Genomic DNA, 26,533 nt, shown 5'->3' with positions numbered 1-26,533 from the left:
AATAGAGGGGCTGCCAGTAAGTTATCCTTTTGAGTTAAACACTTTAAAGTGGTAGAATAAGGCTTACCTATAGGTAGTGGAAATATCTCCTAAACGTGCGCCGTTTGAGAGATTTACCTTGTAGTGCGCCGAGCTGTGAAGATACGGACCTCTGTGCCGTTTCTTCATTCGCAAGTTCCGTGACTGACGCATGCGCATGGAAATGACGTCACCCGGCTCTGGCCAGTCACAGAGCCGGAGTCTGCGGTCCTGGTAGGAAGAGGGGGCAAAGATGGATGCGGCCACCAGCGGTGACAGCGCGTTCTTCATCAGGGTTTACTTCCTCTTTAATGCAGAGAATGCATTAAAATGGTTGTAAACCTCAGACATGAAATATGAACAAAGCATATCCCTCTATAGTGTGTACTTGTCTCAATTAGGCGAAAGAAGTATCATTTGTCTGCTGATTCGTTCCTCTGGTATCTGCATGAATCACTTCTGACAAGTTTTCCTGACACCAAGAGGAAAAAGGTGACAGGGGAGGGATCTCCAGCTGATGGACAGCCTCAGCTCTGTTCCTGTGTGAAAGGAGGCAATTCCCTTCCCTCCAATTAGCTGTCAGAGCTCGCCGCATTGAGCTTTGCAGAGCGTGATTTAAGATCTCTGCCCCTTTTTTCCTGATAGCTCAAACATGGTTTATAAATTCTTGAGTTTGAACAGATGTAGGGAAGACTGCAGATAAACAGGTACAATTTATCTAGGAGGATTTATTTTATCTCTGTGTATCATCCGAGAACAGTCACTTCACTGGGTATACAACCACTTTAAGGTAAAAAAATGTCTTGCCTTTAGAGCCATTTTTATAGTACCCTCTAACAAACATACAAATATAATATAATACAAAATATAGCAAACAAACATAACAAGGTACTAATAAAACTGTTCCAACAGTTCTCAGTGTAATCCATTTCTAAAGAAGGTTCTTATAGGGTTTCATACACCAAATACTCCAAACCAAGTTGTGGTTAGCTATATAATCTCTCTCTCTCATATATATCTATCTATATATATCTCTATCTATATATATGCATGCCAATTCTTTTCAGTCAACCTCTATGCCAGTCCTCCCCCAGAGACACTCACCAGCTATTCCTAAGAAAGGTTGCAAGGCACCTTTGGGTTTTTAATCCAGTAATTTCTCTTAGAGAACATTCTGATTCTATCCCTATTTTATCTTCCATCCCCACAGTCAAACATAAGCACAATGGACATTACTTACGTTCACCGATGTTTGTTCCTTGAGCCTGTGACCTACCTCATTTAGCAGAAATCTTCGTCCTCTGAGGCCACTCCGATTTCTGCACCCCCCCCCCCCCCCGCCTCCAGCCAACATCACCATAGCAAAGAATGACACCATGCATCCGGATCCTGGAACATTATTGGTTGTTGTGGTGTTGGGCGATTCCATTAACGACCAATGCACCAGGTGGTTACAGAAGTGGGGGTAACAGAAACCAGCAGCACCCTAACAATCAATATCGCTCTAGGGCCAGGGCACGCAGAACTATTCGTTGCTATGGTGATGGCGGCCAGGTTGCCTGCACCATGGCAACGCATGACTGATTCAGGCTCCAGCCACACTGCAAGTGTTCACGGTTTTTTTTTTTTTTTTTAATCAAAACTTGTTTATTTATACATTGCTCATAAGGTACATATAATCATATCAGTGAATGAAACAGAACATTACAGCTATAGACCATATCATGTCAGGAGTCCATACTGTTTGAGCAATAACAGGATACAATGCATATATAAGATTTATTTACCCCCCCCCCCCCACTAACACCCGAACACCCGAACACTAGCCAGCACTTATAACCCGTTATAACGTATTGGTATTAGTCACTTCTTCAACCAATGGATCCTCCCGGGTCTGGTGCAGAACTGTGAACATGAGTGAACCTGTGTTTCCTATCCCTCTCCCTCCCCCACACACATCAACAGGAGATCTTTACATAAAAAGTCTGTCCATTACCAGTTGTGGCGGTGCAAGGCTAGGGTCTTCCAACCACGGTTGCCAAATGAGATTAAATTTACCGACTGCCTTCCTGCGGCTATATGCCAGCGTTCTCTAAGTAGTAAGGAGTTAACATAACTGATCCATTGTTTCCCTGTGGGGACCGCAGATGCCATCCAGTACCACATGATACGTTTTCTGGCTAAATACATCAACCTAGTAATCATATAATACATTCCTTTCGGATACATTTCAGCATCAATGGCCCCGAGCAAGTACACCAGGGGGTCCAAGGGAACAGGTATTTGAGCTAATCTGGCAATGCACTGCGACACCTCCCCCAATACCGATGGAGCTTCGGGCATCTCCAGAGCAAATGTATAAAGTCCCCCTGATGTACTTTGCACTTTGGGAATAAGGGGTAATCCCTTCTTCCCCACCTATGTAATTGCACAGGTTTTCTATAGGCTCTATGTAGGATAAATAGTTGTGACAGTTTATGAGATGTTGAAACAGATACTGCAGGTATGGATTCCAGAGCCATATCCCACTGCTCCCCATCTATATCCCCTATATCTTCCACCCACTTAGGACATTTGAAGGAGGCATGGTCTTGGACCGAGGACAGCAATTCCACATAGATCTTGGATATTAGTCCTTTCCGGGCATCTGCCCAGAGGACTTCCATCAACAGTGGTGATGATGACACCAACAGGGAACAGGTCTGTTGCTGTGCCCGCAGGCCATGCCGAAGTTAAAGGTATTGATAAAAGCACCTAGGGGCTAACTGTTATTCCTGACATAATTTTTCATACGTTTTTAGCACCTCCCCCTCATATAGCTGCGGGAAGAACCAAATCCCCTTCTCTTTCCAGGGGGTAAACCCCTGTAGATATTGAAGCTCTGAGTATCTAGGATTATTCCACACGGGGTAAAGGGCAATGGGCCCCTTATCTTCAGGGCCTTCTGAAACTCCCTCCATACCTTAAGGAGGTCACCGGTGGGGGCAGAATGCGGGATGCTTGGCATGTCTAGCTCCATATGGGAGGCCACCTTCAGTAAAGGGTCAGACATGGTCACCAAATTGATTACAGGGTCCTCACTCGCTTCCCGTCCCCACCCCGCAAGTGTTCACTGTTTTAGTCTAGGGGACTGAAGGGCACTTTTACTTACTTGACTTGCGCTCTACCATGCTCTGGCAGTGGACTGCCCCTCAGTGTCTTCATGTCCTATGCAGGAACATGCATCAGTCTTCATGATGTCAGGAGATGTTAGACCACCAGAGTGCAAGAGCTGCTGGGAGTTAGGGCTGGGGAAAAAAATCGATTTAAATCTTGAATCGAGTTGAGAGGTCAAATTGATTCAAAATTTAAGCAAATCGTTTTTTTTCGATTTTTTTTTTTTACCGCGCCGGTCCTGAAGAGCTGCGGGCAGGAGTTTTTAGGTGAGGCCACGGCTTTGGCCTAGTCCGTGGCTTCGGCTGTGGACTACGCCGAAGCCGCGGCCTCGCCTAAAACCGCCTGCCTGCAGCTCCCCAGGACTGGCGCTGGCACCGCGCCAGTCCTGAGGAGCTGCGGGCAGGAGTTTTTAGGTGAGGCCGCGGCTTCGGCCTAGTCCGCAAGGCCGGACGCCACAGACTAGGCCGAAGCCACGGCCGAAGCCACGGCCTCGCCTAAAAAAACTCCTGCCCGCAGCTCTTCAGGACCGGCGCGGTGTCCAAAAATAAATAAATAACTCGATTTGAATCGTGAATCGAGTTTTTTTTAAGAAAATCGCAGATTTTTTTTTTTTTGTGTGTGGAAAATCTCCCAGCCCTACTGGAAGTAGTCTATTAGTGCAGAGGAGCAGGCAAGTAAAAAGTGCTTTTATTGTTTCCTAGACCTAGTCGGGCAGTTAACCCTTGCAGTGTGAGCAAAGCCACACTGCAAGGAAGAATCTTTCGTTTTCCTGGAGTTCAGCTTTAAAACCACATGACATCTCACCTCCAGAAGGCAAGATGGAGACTCTGAAGACTTCCTGGAGGAAAATCTGATGCAGTCTGCAAGAAACGAAAGTAAGAAAAAAAAGGGGGGGTTGGGACCAGAGCAGTCCCAGGACTGCAATCAATGGGAGAATCACAACGGTATTGATCAATGAAAAATACAACTTTATTGATTATTGCACAGTACTATAAAAAAAATATAAATCTCACTGAGGTGGCGCCAAGTCCGTATGCGTGAGATGGGTTCCCTCACAAAAAACACCAACATTAACATGTATAGCACACTGTAGGAAAAAAAGGGGTGATAATATACGTTGTTACATTAAAAACAAGCATGCTGGCACACCCTCCCCCATATATGCAGATCGGCTCTGAGTGGTGGTCTCCCTGAAATGATATGATAAAGACCCTGAGCGTATAAGGATAAGAGTCCCTTGTTTGGCAAAGTGGTATCAGCAGGCCCCCCAAAAACTGAAAGCTCAAAGCACTAAACGCGTCACCTTAATGGTGCTATAGACGCTGGCAGCCCCCCCATCCCCGACACCACACACTATCTCTGACAGCAGCGGGAAGTTCCCTGCTATTTTTATACTGAAGAAACAAGCGTTATCATGGAATTACCTAAGAGCTCCCTCCAGTGGCCTAACACAGCAACACCATCTGTGCAGTGAACCGAACACAAACTGATCCATTGCTTTCCATGCAAATGAGTGGCTACACCGTTGGACACATGAAAATCTCCAAGTCTGCATGTCAGCAGCTTTTCTTTGCCTGACCAGCCGGAACCACAGCATGTGAGACACCCCCAGTAAGGACTCAGTGACTACAGATGAGGGAAGGGTAAGAACCCCACAAGGACAGTTACCTCCCCGCTATTTGTGTCTTTACACACACTTAAACCTGTGGTCACAGCTTGCTGCTATCAGGCTAGGCTGCACTGTGTTTTGAACCACCCTGGCATGCGTTGACAGTCTGTTGTATCTGCTGAATGAACTGTGTATATTCAAGTGTGCCTCGATCTTTCTTTGGAATCCTGGAGACTTACTGATCGATTTATACATGGATACATTGTTATTGGACCATATCCCGCACTGGCCTGGCTTTCAGTGTTAGCCACATGCTTGTTATTATCACATACAATCCACGGTTCCACTGCCTATTGTGCACGCCTACTGACTCCTTCACCTTTCATTAATCAAGCCCGTGCCAGGGCATTAGTGTACAAGGTTACATGACGTCAGTTTTCGGGGGGGCCTGCTGATACCACTTTGCCAAACAAGGGACTCTTATCCTCATTTGCTCAGGGTCTTTATCATATCATTTCAGGGAGACCACCACTCAGAGCCGATCTGCATATATGGGGGAGGGTGTGCCAGCATGCTTGATTTTAATGTAACAACGTTGTATATTATCACCCCTTTTTTTCCTACAGTGTGCTATACATGTTAGTGTTGGTGTTTTTTGTGAGGGAACCCATCTCACTCATACGGCCTTGGTGCCACATCAGTGAGATTTATATATTTTTATAGTACTGTGCATTAATCAATAAAGTTGTATTTTTCATTGATCAATACCGTTGTGATCCTCCCATTGATTGCAGTCCTGGGACTGCTCTGGTCCTAACCCCCCTTTTTTTCTTACTAGATAATTACTCTGCTACTAGGGAGATACGCCGTCATATAAACGTATCGGCCGATCAATCATTATTATTATTATAATTTTTGACACTTAAAACACAAGTGGATTTCAGTGGTTTTTATCTTTTTGTTACTATTGCAAGAAACCAAAGGCTTGGATTCAACGCTGTATCCTGGCCTAGGCCAACAAGGCCCAGGCCTAGGGCAGCACTTTGTAGGGGGGCAGCACGGAAAGAGTCTCCGACAGCTTGCGCTACACTGTTAGTGTAGCACCAGTCTTTTGGGTTGACTGGGCTGAGAGGCAAATTAGTCTAGCAACCCCATAAAGCGGCCTCAGTGCTTCCGGTATATGGGCGGCCGGCATTCCGCAACTGTGGGGGGGCCGCTTCTAATTTTGACAGTTCTCTCATCCTGGGCCACAAATCTTCCTCACTGTGCTATATGTTTTTTGCTGCACCATTGGCATGGTTATATCTTCTTAGTCCTCTCCATAAAATTATCAGAAATTTGTGCTTAAAGTAGAACTATAGGCAACACTTTTTTTTTCATTTTGGATAGGGTAAAGGAGGGTTATAACCCCTGTCAGTTTATTTTTTACCATCCCTGTCCCATTGCAGAGATTTCCCTTCACTTCCTGCCCCATAGCCAAACAGGAAGTGAGAGGAAATCTATGCAAATTAAGGGAATCTATTGTCCACCCCCCCAGGCCCTCAGAACTAGTGTCCCCACTTGAAAATTTCAGGGCGGGTCTTAAACAGCAAGGGGTGTGGCCTTGACAGGAAGGGGTGGGTCATATTTAAATTAGGGGTGCGTGAGTTTAGTCAGGCCTAGGGCAGCACAAAACCTAAATACACTACTGCTTGGAGGTTGGCCTTTCAGCAAGACAACGACCCACACATGAAGACTAAAACTACTCAATAAATGTTCCAGAAAGGCTGAGTCAAAGTCCAGATTTAAATCCAACAGAAAATTTGTGGCCAATAATTGTTATAGGCATTGTTGCCTAAAATTAAGTTGTCGGTCTTGTCCCCAAAATGTTACCATTATTTAATATAATTTTGTCTTGTGACCTTGGTGCTAGATGATTATGAAGGTCCCTCAAGCTGGCAAAGCTAAACTCACACAGTCACAAAAGGAAAAAAAAAAAAAAAGGTACTCATCAGAAGCTCATAAAATTAAAAATAAGCACTGCACTCCCATCTAGCCAATCTAGTGTAGACCTGAAAATGGCCTCAGTCCATGAATCTCTGCCAAAGCCACGGCCCCTGACATGTTTTGATTTTCACGTTTACACTAGGTTGGCTGGACAGGAGCGTGGCGCTTATTTAATTTCATAGAAATATTTTATCTTGGTTGGACCTGTTCCAGTCTCCTGAAATTGTACCCTTATTTGCTCACTGTCTATTAACTGCACATTTGAAACGTTCAAACCAGGTTTACTTTAAAATGTTTCAATTGAACATCATTTAGATAATTTGAGGAAAGCACCGAGTACTGCCCCTCAATTCTTTATAAAATAAAGATATTGTGTAATTAATGCTTAAATATTAAAAATTGTTTCTTAAAATATTTGGCATTACAATTTCATTAATACAAGAATATATGGTAAAAACCATAGATATTTTAATGGTAAAAAACCCTGTGTGAAGAGTAGAATGAATAAGCAAAAGGTAATTTAAAAGAGACTACAGGAAAATTTAACTTTTTTCATTACGTTAAGAAATGTTAATGTAAATGAAAGAACCCAAGGCAATGATCAAAAGAAAGTAGAGACAACATTCGGTTATCATCTGTCAATTAAGAGCATTGCTTGTATCTTGCCTTTGTGAAATGGCCCTAGGCTGAAATGTTTAAGAAGTAGCATGTGTTAGAGTGGATTAATACAAATTCAAATAATTTTAATTTTGTGAGGGTGTATGTGTGTGCTTGGGGAAAGGGGGGAGGGAATTTGCTTTCAGCAGACCTTTACAATATTGAATATTATCAGTCCACAATCCCCTGTTGAACATATAGCATGGTTTAAAAAAATAAAGGTATCCGAAAGCCAGATAACCAGTGATAAGGTAAATTATGTGTTGCTGAATTCTTACTTTAGAAATATTTTCTTTCCTAAAATGGGCATAACACCAAAAACAAATAGTTGATGTTGCCAGATACATTATTTAACAAGGGCTGTTTTACATGGACGATGTTGGTTATGAGCAGGTGATCCATGAACAGATTACGTGCTGAATAAGAGCCGAACTGACATCCGGGTCTGTTCAGTTTTATCCTCACAGAGCTTAAAGGGCCCATGTTGGGTCTATGGGCAGACAGATGTAAACGGATGTGCGCTCTTTACCTCCAATCGGTCACTTCTGGGTTAAAAAAAACTAGAAATCGATGCAAACCTTTAATGTTTTTTCCTGACCTAGATGAATTTGGAGATAATTGGATGTAAAAAGGAAGGCACATTTGCTTACATTGCCTGCGCTGAACCAACGGGGCATAGAATTTATACAGATTGTTTTCCTAACCATTTTCTATGGACGTTTTATATTTAGGTCACATGCTGCCATCTAGTGACCTTTTGTGGTAATGCACTTGTTTGTGTTCTTTTTCCCTTATGGTATGACATACTTCCTTTGTATGTAATGCTCCACCCTTCTTCCTGTTATTGTACTTCCTGTGTCATGGATGCAGCTACAAGCCACATGTAGCAGGAGACATGTAGAGTATTCTGCATTGTAAGCTACAGACAATATCATCTTTTGATCCCAGAAATACTACAACCTATTCCTCTGTTTGTATCCTGTCATCTGCTGTAACCTGATGTTCAGAATAAAAGCATCTTGTGGATGGAATCAGTATTTGGTGAGTTCAAACTATCTGGTGAGGATTGCCCTCAGTGATTACATCTTATACAGGCCAGGCATAGAGGTCTCACAAGGGATAGTCGCTTCACAACAATCGGAGTCAGAATAGTCAAAAGATGTATAGAATTCCCACAGCCTGCTGTGTATATGTGTGCGCCCGATCTGCAATCAAGCTCAGTGCCATCCGCCATCTTGTGAAGTACATGGTCGCATGAGTTTACTGCACCTCATGTGAATGTTAAAGACTGTTTCTCTACATTGAACTGTTACCCCACCTGTCTAAGCTGCTGTTCGTCTTCTTAAAGAGACGGTACCATTTCTTGCAATAACGTAAAAAATGTATAGGCAAGACTCTGAGCACCCTTTTGTGGCTGAACCAACGCAGATTCATCATGACTCTGAACCCGCAGATGTACAGGGAGCAGATTGTGCAGATATTGCCGAACAGAGTGTAAGACCCAAACGTACAATAAAACCTACACAGAAACTCAGAGAAAACTATGAAACCAATAGAGATGAGTTCTCCAGCAATCTGTCAGACATATAGGACAGAACTTCACACTGCATGTCAGTTTTGTCACACTTTAAATGATCGACCAGCTGAACTAAGAGACTCTATAGATCGCTTATCTGCCACGTACAAACGCTACCAACGGCTGTTTGCAAAATACACAGCTTTCTTGCAGGACTAATATGGAGGACTCCTCAGCAGAACTGACCAGGGTTAATGCACTAAACCAACAACAGGATCTCTTAGTGCAAAAAGCCCAGTGTAAGGCATTACTCTGCATTGCTCAACTGCAGGAAACCAGATCTCACAGATCCACATCAACCAAGCACAATACACGTTCTTCTAGATCCTCTCACTCCAGAAGTTCAACATTAAGTGATAAGATAATAGAGGCCCGTACTGATGCAGAATCAAAAAAAGTGCAAAGCTCCTTTACCAGAAAGGAAGCAGAAATATAAACAAAGATGAATGTTCAACAAGCAGAAGTAGAGGCGAAGATGAATGCTCAACAAGCAGGGGCAGATTCTCAATGAAAGATTCTGCAAATGGAAAGGGAGGAAGCAGCAGCCTTAGCAAGGCTGAGAGTCCTCGAACAAGCGATGGGAGAAAGTGCTAACTCAGACTGTTCCATCCCAGCGGAACTGCAAGACCCAGTTGAACGCACCAGTGAATATGTACTAAAGCATAATGCTTACAATGATACAGAATTATCTCCTGTACATCTTACTAACAACGCTGTTCTGACTCTAAACACAGAGACCTCTCAGCTCCAAATGCCTGAGCCTCAAGTCTACAAAACAAGTGCTTCTATGCAGCAAACCGCATCACCTCTTGCTAACAACAAGGTGACTTCCAGCGACAAGCCACAGCTCAAGCCACAGCCAGCACAAACCTTGGGGACTACACCACAGTTAAACGCTCTTGCAACATCATTTCATCCTCGTAAACCTCACCCTACTAAGACAGAGAACTTTCACACCCGAGGGGTTCCACAAGTTACTTTGGCACCGAAGAGTGAGATCAGACTTGAATGACTTTGCCAGATATATGGTACGCCATGAGCTCATTAACACTACCCTCTCAAGGTTTGATGACTGTCCAGAGAGCGATAGGGCCTGGAGATCAACCTTCAAAGCTGCCATTGCTGATTTCAACCTTACTACCAAGGAGGAACTTGATTTGCTCATAAAGTGGCTGGGGCCAGAATCTGCAGATCGTGTTAAAAGACTGAGAACAGTGCATGTTGACCACCCAGATGCAGGTCTTGTTGCTGCATGGGCAAGACTTGAGCAAGCCTATGGTAGCTCTGATGCCATAGAAAGCACTCTATTCAAGAGACTGCAAAACTTCCCAAAAATAGGGAACAAAGACTATCGCAAGCTCCAAGATCTGAGTGGTCTAGAGTTGGCAAAGACAGACCCACGTCTACCTGGACTAAGCTTCCTGGACACTGCTCATGGTGTCAATCCAGTGGTGTCTAAACTGCCAAACGGCCTGCAAGAGAAATGGGCACAACAAGGCTCAAGGTACAAGGTACAAGAGAGACTAGATCGTATATTTTCCTCCATTCCCATATTTTTGCAGGTTCGTCAATGATCAAGCCTTGACGAGAAACGATCCCAGCTTCAGCTTCATTGAACCCAACTTGCCCAACTTCATCATCATCATCATCTTCATCAAGGTATGATAACAGCAGCTAAACGTAGAGACTTTAATAGCGCAATATCTATTAAAAGGACAGACATCTCACCACCCGTATCCTCTCCTGCTCACCAGAGCGATTCAGGTGAGAGATAAAGTCCCTAATCTTCAGTGCCCTATTCACAAGAAGCCTCACCCCCTAAAGAAACGTTGTGGGCTTAGGGCAAAAACGCTACAAGAGCGCAGGGAGATTCTTCAGAAACTTGGAATATGCTACAGGTGCTGTGCTTGTTATGGACATTTTGCTAAAGACTGTAAAGTTGTCATCAAGTGCACAGAATACAGTAGAGACAGACATGTTACAGCTATGCATCCGGGCCCACCCTCAGACAATTCACAGCAGCCTCCTACCTCCAGCCCTGTCTCAAGTCATGGCAGGGAGCAACAAGGTCATGCTCCAGCCACAGCTAACATTTCTTCCTCATGCACAGAAGTCTGTGGAGAAGGCTTAGATCACAAATGCTGTGCTAAGATATGCCTAGTCAAGATATACCCAAAGGGTCAACCTGAGGAAGCTATTAGGATGTATGCCTTAACAGATGAACAGAGCAACAGATCCCTGGTTAAGCCTAAATTCTTTGAGATCTTTGTTATAGAGGGACACGCATCACCCTATACTCTCAGAACCTGTTCTGGTCGTGAAGAGACCTTCAGTAGAAGGGCCGATGGGTTCATGATCTCTCATATCAATAAAGAGGGCATACCCCTACCAACGTTAGTTGAGTGTGACCAGATACCAGATGAAAGGGAAGAAATTCCTACTCCAGAGGCTGCATATCACCATCCTCACTTGAGGCACCTTGTTAATGAAATTCCTGCAATGGACATGAATGCTGAAATCTTGATCTTGCTAGGAAGAGACATAGGAAACGGACGTGCATCCCACTTCAAACAGTGCCCTCGACATTTTGAAGTAAAAGAGAAGCCACTTGACATCATCCAAGTACCTGAGGTCACTCCTAACCTTTGTGATGACAACCTAGGTACCACAGTGTTTTGTACTACAAGCGATGACAACAAAATGAAAGACTTTCAACCTGGCGATCATGCCACAGGGTTTAAAGACTTGAATATGGGAATGGACATACCACCTGTACAGAGAAGTCTGGGCCTACGGTGGGACTTATTAAAAGACACCTTCAGCTTTCAAGTCAGCTTTGCAGACAAGCCATTTACCAAACGTGGTGTTCTGTCAGTAGTGAACAGCTTATATCAGGGGTCGGGAACCTACGGCTCGCGAACCAGATGTGGCTCTTTTGATGGCCGCATCTGGCTCTCGCCTCTCAATCTGCGGATCGCGTGGTGTGCCGATCCGCAGATTGAACCCATAGGAAAGGCCGCAGCTTCGGCCTAGCTCTGGAGCGGCGGCCATCTTGGTACACCCGGCCTAGGTGAGCGGCGCGCTGACGTCATCACCTGCCTCAACTGCTCGTGGATCTGCCTGCTTGTGTGGTAAGCAAGCAGACAATCATAGGGGACATGTGGATATTACAGTGGGGGACATGTGGATATTACAGTGGGGGGGGGGATGTGGATATTACAGTGGGGGGGGGTGTGGATATTACAGTGGGGGGGGGGGTGTGGATATTACAGTGGGGGGGAGATGTGGATATTACAGTGGGGGGAGATGTGGATATTACAGTGGGGGGAGATGTGGATATTACAGTGGGGGGAGATGTGGATATTACAGTGGGGGGAGATGTGGATATTACAGTGGGGGGAGATGTGGATATTACAGTGGGGGGAGATGTGGATATTACAGTGGGGGAGATGTGGATATTACAGTGTAGTGATGTCCTCACCACGTATCAACCAGTAGCAAAGTACTTTATCCATCATTGGTTAGCAACAGCATAACAACGTTATTAAAAAGAATTCAGAGACTTATTGTACTTTAAAAGTTTTGGTCTTACATAAAATGCACACATTTACTTGTATTTAGTTTTAAACATATTGAATGACTCACGGAATTACATTTTAAAATATGTGGCGTTCATGGCTCTCTCAGCCAAAAAGGTTCCTGACCCCTGGCTTATATGATCCAATGGGATTCGTAGCTCCCATCATCATACAAGGTAAATCCTTAGACAGTTCTCAGACTATTAAAGATAGGGATGCTCCACTACCAGTAGACCAGCTTTCAAAGTGGGAGTCCTGGAAAAAATCTCTACATGCCTTAGATGGAATCCGTATACCATGCTGCTACACTTCTGCCTCCCTTGCCACAAGTCAGAGGAAAGAGCTTCACATCTTCTCAGATGCATCTACTGAGGCCATAGCAGCTGTCGCTTACCTCAAGGTAAGAGATTCTTAGCACCTAAGCCTGAACACACGATTCCCAGGCTTGAACTTTGTGGGACTGTGCTAGCTGTAGAAATAGCAGATTTCATACTTGCGTGAGCTAGACATCCAGATAGATGACGTCAGATTCTACACAGACAGCAAGGTTGTTCTGGGCTACATATACGACTAAACGTTTCCATGTCTATGTCAGCAACCGTGTAGAGGAAATCATCTAAACCTGAACAATGGCATTATGTTCCATTTGAAATTAACCCTGCAGATCATGCCACCAGGCCAGTGTCTGCAAGTGTTTTTGCACATTCTTCTTGGTTAGCAGGGCCTGAATTCCTGCTGGATCATCAGTCTTCTAGAACCTGACAAAGATTCAGAGATTCGTCCTGAAGTTAAAACCCTTGTCACCAGAACTGAGCAAAGACTCATCTTGGGCTGTCAACGCTTTGAACGTTTCTCCAAGTGGAGAAGGCTTGCATGCACCACCGCAAGGTTAGTTCATATTGCAGATTGCTTCCACACAAAGCCCACAGATTCTCACTGTCAAGGTTGGCACGTGTGCCAAAAGCTTCTTTCTGCAAAAGACATTGCTGAAGGTGAACTGATCATAATACGCAGTGTACAACAGTGTGTCTTTGGCTCAGAAATTAAATGTATCTGACAAGAGGGACATTGCAAAAAAAACAGTCCAATTGCCAACCTGAATCAATTCATTGACAATTATGGTATGTTAAGGGTTGGTGGACATTTAAACAAGGCTGAGTTGAGTAAGCAAGAACAGAATCCTTTCATTATACCTGCTCGCCATCACATCACTTTGCTCATATAGCACTACCATGAAGGGGTTAAGAACCAAGGTAGACACTTCACAGAGGGTGCCATAAGAGCTGCAGGCCTTTGGATTATAGGAGCAAAAAGACACAGCACAGCTACACTGCAAAGCTGTGATCAGTGCCGCAAACTGAGAGGGAAACACCAGCAACAGCAAATGTCAGATTTGCCAGCTGACAGGTTAAGTACTGACCCACCTTTCACTCATGTTGGTTTGGATGTCTTTGGGCCATGGATGGTAACAGCTCGCAGAACTCAAGGTGGCCAAGCGAATAGCAAACAATGGGCAGTGCTGTTCACTTGCATGAGTGTGCGTGCAGTACACATTGAAGTAATAGAATCTATGGATGCCTCAAGTTTCATCAGTGCTCCAAGACGATTCCTAGCCATCAGAGGACCAGTCAAGACACTAAGATCTGACTGTGGAACTAATTTTATTGGAGCCTGTCGAGAGTTACAGCTCAACTATAGCCTAATCCAAGACCTTTTAGCTGAAAAAGGCTGTACATGGATTTTCAATCCTCCTCATTCTTCCCACATGGGTGGCTCATGGGAGAGAATGATAGGCATCACACGTAAAATATTGGACTCTATGCTTATGGACTTTAATTCCACAAGACTTGCCCACAAAGTTTTAACCACCTTCCTGGCAGAGGCATCTACCATAATAAATTCAAGACCAATTGTTCCAGTGTCCAAAGATCCAGAGACCCCAACTATCCTTACCCCAAAGCTTGGATCTGTTCCTGTTCCACCTGGAAACTTTAAAACAGGAAATCTGTGCTATGACCAGTGGAAGCGAGTACAACACCTCGCCAACTGCTTCTGGAATCGTTGGAAGATGGGGTATCTTTCTACTCTGCAAGGACGCAGGAAATGGCAACGGCTGAACCCTAACATACAAGTTGGAGATCTCGTTCTGCTTAAGGACCAGCAAGCTGAAAGAATCGAATGGCCCATGGGACTTATTGTAAAAGAGCATTCCAAGTGATGACGGTAAGATACGCAAGGTGGAGGTGAAGGTTTTAAGACAAGGGATTGTAAAAACTTTCATCAGACCTATCACAGAACTTATTCTGCTCTTAACCTTTAGAGAATGAACTTGTTTGCCTATGCTGCTGGATCCTACCTGTGACTTCAAGAAGAAAGTGTCTTGTACTTTAGTTGACATAACTTGAAGCCTTAAACTAAGAGTTATTGTTATTGTATTATATGCATGTTCTTTTTATGTCTTTAAGACATCTAGCAAATTACAGTGTTATTTGCAGTTGCATAACTACCGTTCTGATGTATATAGTGACATTTACCATGCCAGACGGGGAGTGTGCTGCCCCAACGGGGCATAGATTTTATATAGATTGTTTTCCTAACCATTTTCTATGGACGTTTTATATTTAGTTCGCATGCTGCCATCTAGGGACCTTTTGTGGTAATGCACTTGTTGCTTTATGTTCTTTTTCACTTATGTTATGACATACTTCCTTTGTATGTAATGCTCCACCCTTCTTCCTGTTATTGTACTTCCTGTGTCATGGATACAGCTACAAGCCACATGTAGCAGGACACATGTACTCTGCATTGTAAGCTACAGACAATATCATCTTTTGACCACATAAATACTACAACCTATTCATCTCTTTGTATCCTGTCACCTGCTGTAACCTGATGTTCAGAATAAAAGCATCTTGTGGATGGAATCGGTATTTGTTGAGTTCAAACTATCTGATGAGGATTGTCCTCAGTGATTATATCTTATACAGGCCAGGCATAGAGGTCTCACAAGGGATAGTCGCTTCACAACAATCGGGAGTCAGAATACTGCCCATAATCTAACATTGAACTTCAATTTGGATCTGCATGAAAAGCTGGCAGACGGATCTAATCAGAAAGCCCATGTAACAGGACCCAAAGACCTTCACATTCAATATAAGTACACAATACCCCTAACCTGTTGCTATACCTCATAATTTGCTTCTCTAATGCAGTGGTTCTCAACCTCAGTCCTCAAGTACCCCCAACACGCCATGTTTTCAGGGTTTCTTTTACTTTGCACAGCTGCTTTAATTAAATCAATATCAGTGACATGGTAATAATATTATTTTATTTAAGGGAAGTTGCCAAAACATGGCCCGTTGGGGGTACATGAGGACTGGGGTTGAGAACCACTGCTCTAATGGGTGCATGAGCTCAGCTATATTTTTTGGATGCCAGTCTTCCCAGACACTAGACACATTTCATTTTCTGTATAAATTACATATTTTGTGCATTCTACATTTTTGCACACCGGACTTGTTCATTTCAACGGGAAGTAGGAACAATAGTTCATATACTTGCTCCTTGAGTATGTTGTGGCAGCACCATCAGCAATATCAAGATAACATAGTTATCACCTAGCAAAAGCTGGCCAGGTCTCTACAAATGTATGAAATATCTTTCAAGACTATACTTTCACATATCTGTCCACCTATCTTTACATTACAGAGCAAACCATGCAGTCTCTGCTTGTGTTGCAGTTATAGGCTCTAGGAATAAAATGTAGACTAGAGCAGCAGTTATTGGAGAAGATATGTAAAATTAGGCTAGCATAGCGCACAATTATGTTCTTTAACAGTGGAGTTTCTATTCAAAACTACACATGAAATATGCATGAATGTCAAATAATATTCAAGAGGACTTGGATACATCTTTATCATATTATTTTCACATAAGTCAATATATATATATCGGCTACTTGCTGCATTTCATTTTCTATACTCAGGTAATACTCTAAATGTACAACTTAAAAGGGCTACAGTTATCAATTAAAAAAAAATAAGGGGAAGGCCAAAGGTAGCATAATAAAACCAGAAAAAAAAAAACAAAACAAAAAAAACTTACAAGAATAACCCTCTTTCAGGAAGTTCCATCCTTAGAGTTCCCTCCGCTCACCTGCGTACTGGCTTGTATGAAAGCCATAAGCTACTACAGACATGACCGTACAAGTGTTTCTAGAAAGTGGTGTTCAGCTCAGAGCAGAGGCAGCAACAAACCAACCTTCACTGGTGTCAATAGAAGCAATATAAACCCTCAGCACTGGTATCGGCATCAATAATAAACCACCCTTTCATTGGTGTCTGTGACATTGTAAGAAATTATAAAGCTCAGAGCAGAGGCAGACACAAATTTTCCCTAAAAGCACAAGGGGTTGTGTAGCCTCTAAGCCAGGAGTATGCAACCTTTTAAGCAGAGTGTGGCAAAAAAATTGGGAGTGCCAGCAACATAAAAAATGTTAACTTTACACTCTCAATAACGAAAAGGATTTTTTAAAGTAAATGCTTTATATAAATCTTAAATAATAGTAAGATAATGCCTTGTCTGGCATATTCATTTCAACCTTACCATACTTTGCAGCACGTGTGTTCTGGAACAAGGGTAAGTTATCATTTACTTTACCACTTACCACTGAATCTTTGAAATCTCGATTTCAATATCCCTGGACAGCCAGCGCATATAAATATGTACAGAAGTAAAAAATAAAATTACAAAAAAGAAAGAAAATGAAAAACAGAAATGCCGACTACTGGCTATAAAAAATAAAAATTAGAAAAAACTGAAATAAAATGTATCATTGGAGCAGTATAGCTTCATCAGTAACAGTTTTCAAACAAGCTCAAGATTAATTACACCACTCATTTTCAAGCTACGTAATTAATAGAGGGAACGACATGGAATGGGCTCGTTCCCCTTGGCCAATCCCCTTTGACAGTGGTACCCTGCTGCGTGTGCAGAAAGTCTTTTTACCTCTGAAGTTACATAGTTGGTGAGGTTGAAAAAAAGACACAAGTCCAACCTATGTGTGTGATTATATGTCAGTATTACATTGTATATCCTGTATGTTGTGGTCGTTCAGGTGCTTATCTAATAGTTTCTTGAAACGAATTGATGCTCTCCGCTGAGGCCACCGCCTGTGGAAGGGAATTCCACATCCTTGCCGCTCTTACAGTAAAGAACCCTCTATGTAGTTTAAAATTAGAAGAAAACAGGTTTAACCTTAATGAGTGGCCACGAGTCTTGTTAAACTCCCTTCCGCAAAAAAGTTTTATCCCTATTGTGGGGTCACTGGTATTTGTAAATTGAAATCATGTCCCCTCTCAAGCGTCTCTTCTCCAGAGAAAATAAGTTCAGTGCTCGCAACCTTTCCTCATAACAAATATCCTCCAGACCCTTTATTAGCTTTGTTGCCCTTCTTTGTACTCACTCCATTTCCAGTACATCCTTCCTGAGGACTGGTGCCCAGAACTGGACAGCATACTCTAGGTGCGGCCGGACCAGAGTCTTGTAGAGCGAGCAAATTATCGTTTGATCTCTGGAATTAATCCCCTTTTTAATGCATGCCAAAATTCTGTTTGCTTTGTTAGCAGCAGCTTGGCATTGCAATTCATCATCTAATAGGACCCCCAGGTCCTTTTCCATCCTAGATTCCCACAGAGGTTCTCCCCCCAGTGTATAGATTGCATTCATGTTTTTGCCACCCAAATGCATTATTTTACATTTTTTTACGTTGAACATCATTTGCCATGTAGTTGCCCATCCCATTAATTTGTTCAGATCTTTTTGCAAGGTTTCCACATCCTGCGGAGACGTTATTGCCCTGCTAAGCAGTGCCATAGGTTATATAGTCCAGCTGGTTCTTATGGCTAGGTCAAAGTTAGGATTTTTGACAACAGCACATCATCCCAAATGCAGCAAGTTCAAACACACCGGGGTTGCGACACAGTGCGGCTCAGCCCTGCATCACAGAATTTGATTGACAGCAGTAGGAGCCAATGGCCCAGTGAAAAAGGACAGAATCGGTAGAGCCTCTGCTCTCATGCACAGCGCTGGATAGGCAATGGGCTCAACTAAGTATAAGGGAGGACTAGGTGGAGATTCTGACGCAGGTTTTTTTTACCTTAAAGCATAGATAGCATTAAGGTTAAAAAAAAAAAACAAAAAAAAACAAAAAACACCTTTAAGGCTTTAGAACCACATTAGAAAAACCAAAAACCTGAGCAATGCACTTTGAGATTGACTCCGTTGTCATTGTACCCCACACCTGCAGGTGCATTCTAGCTCTTGTGTGTCAGCGCTGAATGAGCGCTTAAGTTTTTATCCAAGGATGGGGGGGGGGGGGTTGGTCTCATTAGAAGGCACCACCTCCCCATAGTAGAAACATTAACAAAGTGCGAAAATGGAAGTTTTAACCACTTGCCTACAGGGCACTTACACCCCCTTCCTGCCCAGACCATTTTTCAGCGCTGTCGCACTTTGAATGACAATTGCGCGGTCATGCAACACTGTACCCAGATGACATTTTTTATCATTTTCTTCACACAAATAGAGCTTTCTTTTGGTGGTATTTAATCACTGCTGGGTTTTTAATTTTTTACAAAAAAAAAAAAAGGAGCAAAAAGTTCGAAAACTTTTACTTAGTTTGTCAGTAAAGTCATTTTTCTCCTTCACCGATGTGCGCTGATAAGGCGGTGGCACTGATAGGCTGAAGGGAGCCCCTGACAGGAGATTAAAACCTTTTGCAAACAGAAAAAAAAAGTTTTGGCTTTACCTGAGTAATTGTCCAGTGATGCGCAAAAAATGACTGTTCAGTCATGTAAAGACAGACACGAGACACTCTGGTTTTGCTTAGTCGAGAATTGAGTTTATTACTCTGCATCCATACTAACTTCTCTGTAGAAAACCCTATTTAAAATGAAAGAATAGTAAAAATAAAGTAAACATTAGCCTGTTTAGTAGCTACACACCCAAGCTAAACTGACAGATAGACAGACAGTGGCGAGGTTAACATTTTTGCCCAAGATCATTTTGAGGGGGGGTGCTGGTAAATAATATAGCGTCTGGTGGGATTTTGGGTATCTTTTGAAGAGAGATGATTTAATTTGTAACCAATGGTGGTGCATGTGGATTACCTAGAGGAGTTAGCTAAATTTTTGGTCTGTCTAAACTAAAGCAGTATTAAACCCGAAATGCCAAATACTGTTTATCATCTAGCTCCACTTTACCAGCAAAAGAAGCAACAACAATTTTTTTGGAATCTGCTAGTCTTACAGTGGGGACAGAAAGTATTCAGACCCCCTTAAATTTTTCACTCTGTTATATTGCAGCCATTTGCTAAAATCACTTAAGTTCATTTTTTGTCCTCATTAATGTACACACAGCACCCCATATTGACAGAAAAACACAGAATTGTTGACATTTTTGCAGATTTATTAAAAAAGAAAAAAAATGAAATATCACATGGTCCTAAGTATTCAGACCCTTTGCTGTGACACTCATATTTAACTCAGGTGCTGTCCCCATTTCTTCTGATCATCCTTGAGGCCGGGTTCACACTGGTGCGACACGACAGCCGTCCTACTTTGGATCCGACTTTGCCCTGCAACTTGAAGCCGACATACGTCCGACTTTCTATGAACGGGGATCCGACTTGGATCCCCGCCAATACTAGGCACTGTGTTTGGTATGAATCTTGAGGGGGAACTCCACGCCAAATTTTAAATAAAAAAAAAAAAACAACAACATGGGCTCCCCCTCCAAGGGCATACCCAGGCTCTTCGGTCTGGTATGCATTTTAAGGGGAATCCCCTATGCCAAAAAAACTACGTGAGGGGCCCCCCAAATCCATATCAGGCCCTTATCCGAGCACGCAGCCCAGCCGCTTAGGAAAAGGAGTGGGGACAAGCGAGCGCCGCCCCCCCCTCCTGAACCGTACCAGGCCGCATGCCCTCAACATGGGGGGGTGCCCTGCGGCCCCCACCCCAAAGCACCTTGTCCCCATGTTGATGAGGACAAGGGCCTCTTCCCGACAACCCTGGCCGTTGGTTGTCGGGGTCTGCGGGCGGGGGGGCATATAGGAATCCGGGAGCCCCCTTTAAAAAGAGGGCCTCCAGACCCCGGCCCCCCACCCTATGTGAATGAGTATGGGGTACATCGTACCCTTACCCATTCACCTAGGAAAAAAAAGTGTCAAAAAAAACACACTAGACAGGTATTTAAAGTAATTAGGCAGCTCCGGGTGTCTTCTTACGACTTTGGGGGTCTCTTCCTCCTTCTCCGCGCTCTCCGGTATCTTCTGCAAGGCTCTTCCGCTATCTTCTATAACTTATATAGGGATGGGGCGTGGTCATCGGGTGATGTCACCTGGTGATCCCGCCCCTTATGACGTCACAGTCCCATCATGCCCCGGGACTGTGGCATCATAAGGGGGGGGGTCACCCGGTGACCACGCCCCATCCCTATATAAGTCGTTGTGGACTGCGCACACGGCATTACAGCGGGAGAGGGCGTCGTGTCAACATCGGAAGAAGAGAAGAGGGAAGTAGACGGCGGAGAAGACCGAGCCACCGCTAGCAAAAAAATGGGCAAAATAGCAGAAGATAGCGGAGGAGCCTGGCACAAGATACCGGAGAGCGGGAGAGGAACCAGAGAGCGCGGAGAAGGAAGAGACCGCAGAGAAGAAGGAAGAGACCCCCCAAGTCGGAAAAAGACCCCCCGGAGCTGCCTAATAAATTACTTTAAATACCTGTCTAGTGTGTTTTTTTATTGACACTTTTTTTCCTAGGTAAATGGGTATGGGTACAATGTACCCCATACTCATTCACATAGGGTGGGGGGCCAGGATCTGGGGGCCCCCTTATTAAAGGGGGCTCCCGAATTCTGATAAACCCCCTGCCCGCACACCCCAACAACCAACGGCCAGGGTTGTCGGGAAGAGGCCCTTGTCCTCATCAACATGGGGACAAGGTGCTATGGGGTGGGGGGGACGGCAGGGCGCCCCCTTGCCCCAAAGCACCCACCCCCCATGTTGAGGGAATGCGGCCTGGTGCGGTTCAGGAGGGGGGGTGCTCGCTCGTCCCCACCCCCTTTCCTGACCAGCCGGGCTGTGTGCTCGGATAAGGGTCTGGTATGGATTTGGGGGACCCCCACGCCGTTTTTTCGGCGTAGGGGGTTCCCCTTAAAATCCATACCAGACCGAAAGGGCCTGGTATGCTCTTGGAGGGGGAACCCATGCCATTTTTTTTACATAAATTTGGCGCAGTTCCCCCTCAAGATCATCTGAGCACAAGTCGCATGCCAAAGTCGGATCATGCAAGACAGCAATCCAACTTTGATCAGACTTCAATGATAGTCAATGGGCTGAAGTAGGATCAAAGTCGGACCAAAGTAGTACAGGGAGCATTTTCAAAGTCGGACCGACTTGTGTCGGACCAGTTAGGACGGCTCCCATAGGGAAACATTGATTTTTACACGTCATGCGACATGAGCTCCCAATGACGGAGTGTTTGTCGCACTAGTGTGAACCCGGCCTGAGATGGTTCTACACCTTTATTTGAGTCCAGCTGTGTTTGATTATACTGACTGGACTTGATTAGGAAAGCCACACACCTGTCTATATAAGACCTTACAGCTCACAGTGCATGTCAGAGCAAATGAGAATCATGAGGTCAAAGGAACTGCCTGAAGAGCTCAGAGACAGAATTGTGGCAAGGCACAGATCTGGCCAAGGTTACAAAAAAAAATTCTGCTGCACTTAAGGTTCCTAAGAGCACAGTGGCCTCCATAATCCTTAAATGGAAGACGTTTGGGACAACCAGAACCCTTCCTAGAGCTGGCCGTCCGGCCAAACTGAGCTATCGGGGGAGAAGAGCCTTGGTGAGAGCGCTAAAGAAGAACCCAAAGATCACTGTGGCAGAGAAAGTTGTAGAAAATCGACCACCACTACAGCCCTCCACCATTCAGGGCTTTATGGCAGAGTGGCCAGACGGAAGCCTCTCCTCAGTGCAAGACACATGAAAGCCCACATGGAGTTTGCTAAAAAAAAACACCTGAAGGACTCCAAGATGGTGAGAAATAAGATTCTTTGGTCTGATGAGACCAAGATAGAACTTTTTGGTCTTAATTCTAAGCGGTATGTGTGGAGAAAACCAGGCACTGCTCATCACCTGTCCAATACAGTCCCAACAGTGAAGCATGGTGGTGGCAGCAACATGCTGTGGGGGTGTTTTTCAGCTGCAGGGACAGGACGATTGGTTGCAATCATGGGAAAGATGAATGCGGCCAAGTACAGGGATATCCTGGATGAAAAACTTCTCCAGAGTGCTCAGGACCTCAGACTGGGCTGAAGGTTTACCTTCCAACAAGACAATGACCCTAAACACACAGCAAAAATAACGAAGGAGTGGCTTCACAACAACTATGTGACTGTTCTTGAATGGCCCAGCCAGAGACCTGACTTAAACCCAATTGAGCATCTCTGGAGAGACCTAAAAATACCACCAACGTTTACCAACCAACCTGACAGAACTGGAGAGGATCTGCAAGGAGGAATGGCAGAGGATCCCCAAATCCAGGTGTGAAAAACTTGTTGCATCTTTCCCAAAAGACTCATGGCTGTATTAGATCAAAAGGGTGCTTCTACTAAATACTGAGAAAAGGGTCTACTTAGGACCATGTGATATTTCAGTTTCTTTTTTAATAAATCTGCAAAAATGTCAACAATTCTGTGTTTTTCTGTCAATATGGGGTGCTGTGTGTACATTAATGAGGAAAAAAATGAACTTAAATGATTTTAGCAAATGGCTGCAATATAACAAAGCGTGAAAAATTTAAGGGGGTCTGAATACTTTCCGTCCCCACTGTATATGTGCTACTTAGTGTGACTTAAGACTGGTCGAATGCATGTGTTTTATAGCTGTCTGTGCAAACAGTTGGGAGAGTCAGTCTATTTGTCATGTTTACGACTATCATAGAAAGTGAAAGAAAATCCCACATTTTTGGTTTTCTTTTGAACATTGACAGATGGAAAATTTTACAATGAGAATAACAGTTATGGTGACCCTTGTGACAACCACAGACTCCAGTTTTGGCCATGGGACAGGAAGAGAAATCTACCCAGTGGGACACAGATGGCAAAAAAAACCCTGACAGGATTTTTATAATCCTCCCTTACCTTTACCTCAAATAGAAAAAATGTTTTGGCTTTAGTTCAACTTTAAGTGGCCAGGAATGGCTGTTACTGCTTAACCACCAGGTTGCATGAACAAACTGGGAAGATACTGTTGGGCTGTCCTCGCTTGTCTACAATTGCTTTGTAGAAAATCCAGCTGGGGGGGAGGGGGTGAGATAAAAGAGAGCATCTGGACTAGATGTTGACGGTAAGTTGAGGTGGTAAAGAGCTGGGGTTGAGGGTGAATGTGGCTGGGATGGAGGAAAGGTAGAGGACACCTTTGGAATATATTTACTAAGAACACATCATTTATACTATATAGCAGGCATCACTAAATGGTGGACCGCAGTTCCAATCGGGACAGCCGTGGTACCATCACTTAGGAGCCATTCTGTCCAGAAGTGCCCTCACCACTGTCATACTAACAAAGCCGACAGCTGAAGGCAGCCGCCTGCACTAACAAACAGGTGATTGGTTGCTAGGATGCAGAGCGGTCATAGCAGCCAGTCACCAGCTTGCAACTCCGACCCTCTGACCAAACCTGCTTTGCCTCCCATCATCCTCCCTGCCTGTATGAGGTGGGGGGGGGCTGAGGACATTAATGGAATCGCTGAAAACTGTAATGGAGGGTCTCAGATAGTAATAGTGACAGCACTGTGAAGGGGGATTTTGATATTTGAAGGGGAGTGACTGATGTGAAGGGGGGACTGAGGATGCTGATGTAAGACCTGCATTGTGATATGAGGCTTGATTCATGTGCATGCAAATGTTGCCGGTGGGGCAGCCTATTTTAATGGGCTGCCCTATTTGTAAGAAACGCAAGGAAAGAAGTCCAAAGTTTTTTTTTTTTAATTTTTGCAGCACCATATGGGTTGGTGTGCATGAAAATGTGCTGTAGATGCCAACGTGTGAGGGTGCCATTAAGAATTAATGGCACCTCCACCCATATGCTAAAGCGCAGCGCATTTCTCCGGTCAAGAACGCATGCGATTTTACACGTTCCCCTGCCACAGAGATGTGAGTCTAGCCAAACAAGAGAGGGGTGCTGTGATGCGAAGGATCTGACTCCTAGTAAAAACATGCAGTTTGGACCTCTGCTGGAAGAAAATTTTACTGACTGGACCTCAGTGAATTTTAATCCAGTACAAGCACTTGTGAACAGAGGACTCGGGTAAAAGAAAGAAAAAAAAAAAGTGTGTGGCTGTTGGTACAAGGGCTTATGTCTTAAAATAGTCTTTTAGTTTATGGATGTTAAAGAACAAGCATGAAGATTTCAATTGCTGCATATGTTTATTCCAAGTGAATAACTCAGAGTGGTAGTAGCTGGAGACAAGCAGGCACCCAACATTTTCTGAAGGGAGTCAGGAGTAGCAGCCCTCATAATTCTCACACTACCAGATTCAGCTTGTAAAAGTTCACTTTACCTATAAGTGTTGAGAACAGAAAACTGAAATAGTCCACATCTTGCATTGTACTCTCAAAGACTGGACACATCCAATTCCCGAAGGGAGACCTGTAACAAATAACTATGGTTTGTTGTTGCCTTTCAAGTCACATAGGTCTACCACATAGAAACCATTTTAAAGTCAAGTCTAAACAGAACTCAGAATTCAGTTCTCTGTGACTGTATCTCTCTCATGACTGGCTGGACAGAAATACAAATCCTTTTGCAGGTAAAATGTTGAGTTGATAAATGTTGAGATTTTTTTCTAAACTATACAGTATCTCACAAAAGTGAGTACACCCCTCAAATTTTTGTAAATATTTTATTATATCTTTTCATGTGACAACAGTTCCCCATAAACGTTTACTGTACAAAGTAAGGTCCGATGGCATGGACCATAGAGTACATGGATTGAAAACTGGCTACAAGGGTGAATTCAGAGGGTGGTGATAAATGGGGAGTACTCAGAATGGTCAGGGGTGGAAAGTGGGGACCCCCAGGGTTCTGTGCTGGGACTTATCCTATTTAATTTGTTCATAAACGACCTGGAGGATGGGGTAAACAGTTCAATTTCTATTTGCTGATGATACTAAGCTAAGCCGGGCAATAACGTCTCAGCAAGATGTGGAAACCTTGCAAAAAGATCTCAACAAATTAATGGGGTGGGCAACTACTGTATATAATCGAGTATAAGTCGAGATTTTCAGCCCTTTTTTTTGGGCTGAAAGTGCCCCCCTCGACTTATACTCGAGTCACCGCCGTCTGCCTACATGATCAGCGTGTCATGCAGGCAGACAGCGGCCGGGTGTGCTATTACTATTTGGCGGCCATTCACTGTTCAAAAGCCGCGCCTCCTCCTCGTCTGTGATAGGCAAAAAACTCAATTTCCCAGCAGTCAGTGTACAGCCTATTACGGACATTCTCTCATCCTCGTCCGTGGTATGAGGATGAGAGAATGTCCGTGATAGGCTGACCACTGACTGCTGGGAAAATAGGATTTTTTAAAACAGCTTACCTGTAAAATCCTTTTCTTTCGATGGACATCACGGGACACAGAGCCACAGTAATTACTGATGGGTTATATAGGTATCACTGGTGATTGGACACTGGCACACCCTAACCAGGAAGTTCAACCCCCTATATAATCCCTCCCCTTGCAGGGATACCTCAGTTTTGTAGCCAAGCAATATAGTGTACTGGAAGAGGGGCGGGACCTCTGTGTCCCGTGATGTCCATCGAAAGAAAAGGATTTTACAGGTAAGCTGTTTTAAAAAATCCTATTTTCTTTCTCGAACATCACGGG

The 26,533-nt window shown here is 44.0% G+C and overlaps 1 protein-coding gene across 1 annotated transcript in view; it reads right to left on the bottom strand.

Moving 5' to 3' along the window:
• TEX10 (testis expressed 10) overlaps nucleotides 1-26,533 on the bottom strand; it is a 206,033-nt gene that overhangs the window by 57,478 nt on the left and 122,022 nt on the right. Inside the window, exons 9-10 of the mRNA XM_073630641.1 lie at nucleotides 25,211-25,299; nucleotides 19,389-19,522 (exon numbers count right to left, since the gene is read on the bottom strand). Of these exons, the coding sequence (XP_073486742.1) occupies nucleotides 19,389-19,522; nucleotides 25,211-25,299 (223 nt within the window). The remainder of the gene's footprint in view (nucleotides 1-19,388; nucleotides 19,523-25,210; nucleotides 25,300-26,533) is intronic.

This window comes from Aquarana catesbeiana, linkage group LG05, assembly GCF_042186555.1.
Source record: "Aquarana catesbeiana isolate 2022-GZ linkage group LG05, ASM4218655v1, whole genome shotgun sequence".
NCBI lineage: Eukaryota > Metazoa > Chordata > Amphibia > Anura > Ranidae > Aquarana > Aquarana catesbeiana.
The sequence above is the reverse complement of the archived record's forward strand: the minus strand, read 5'-3'. Positions and strand labels throughout refer to the sequence as shown.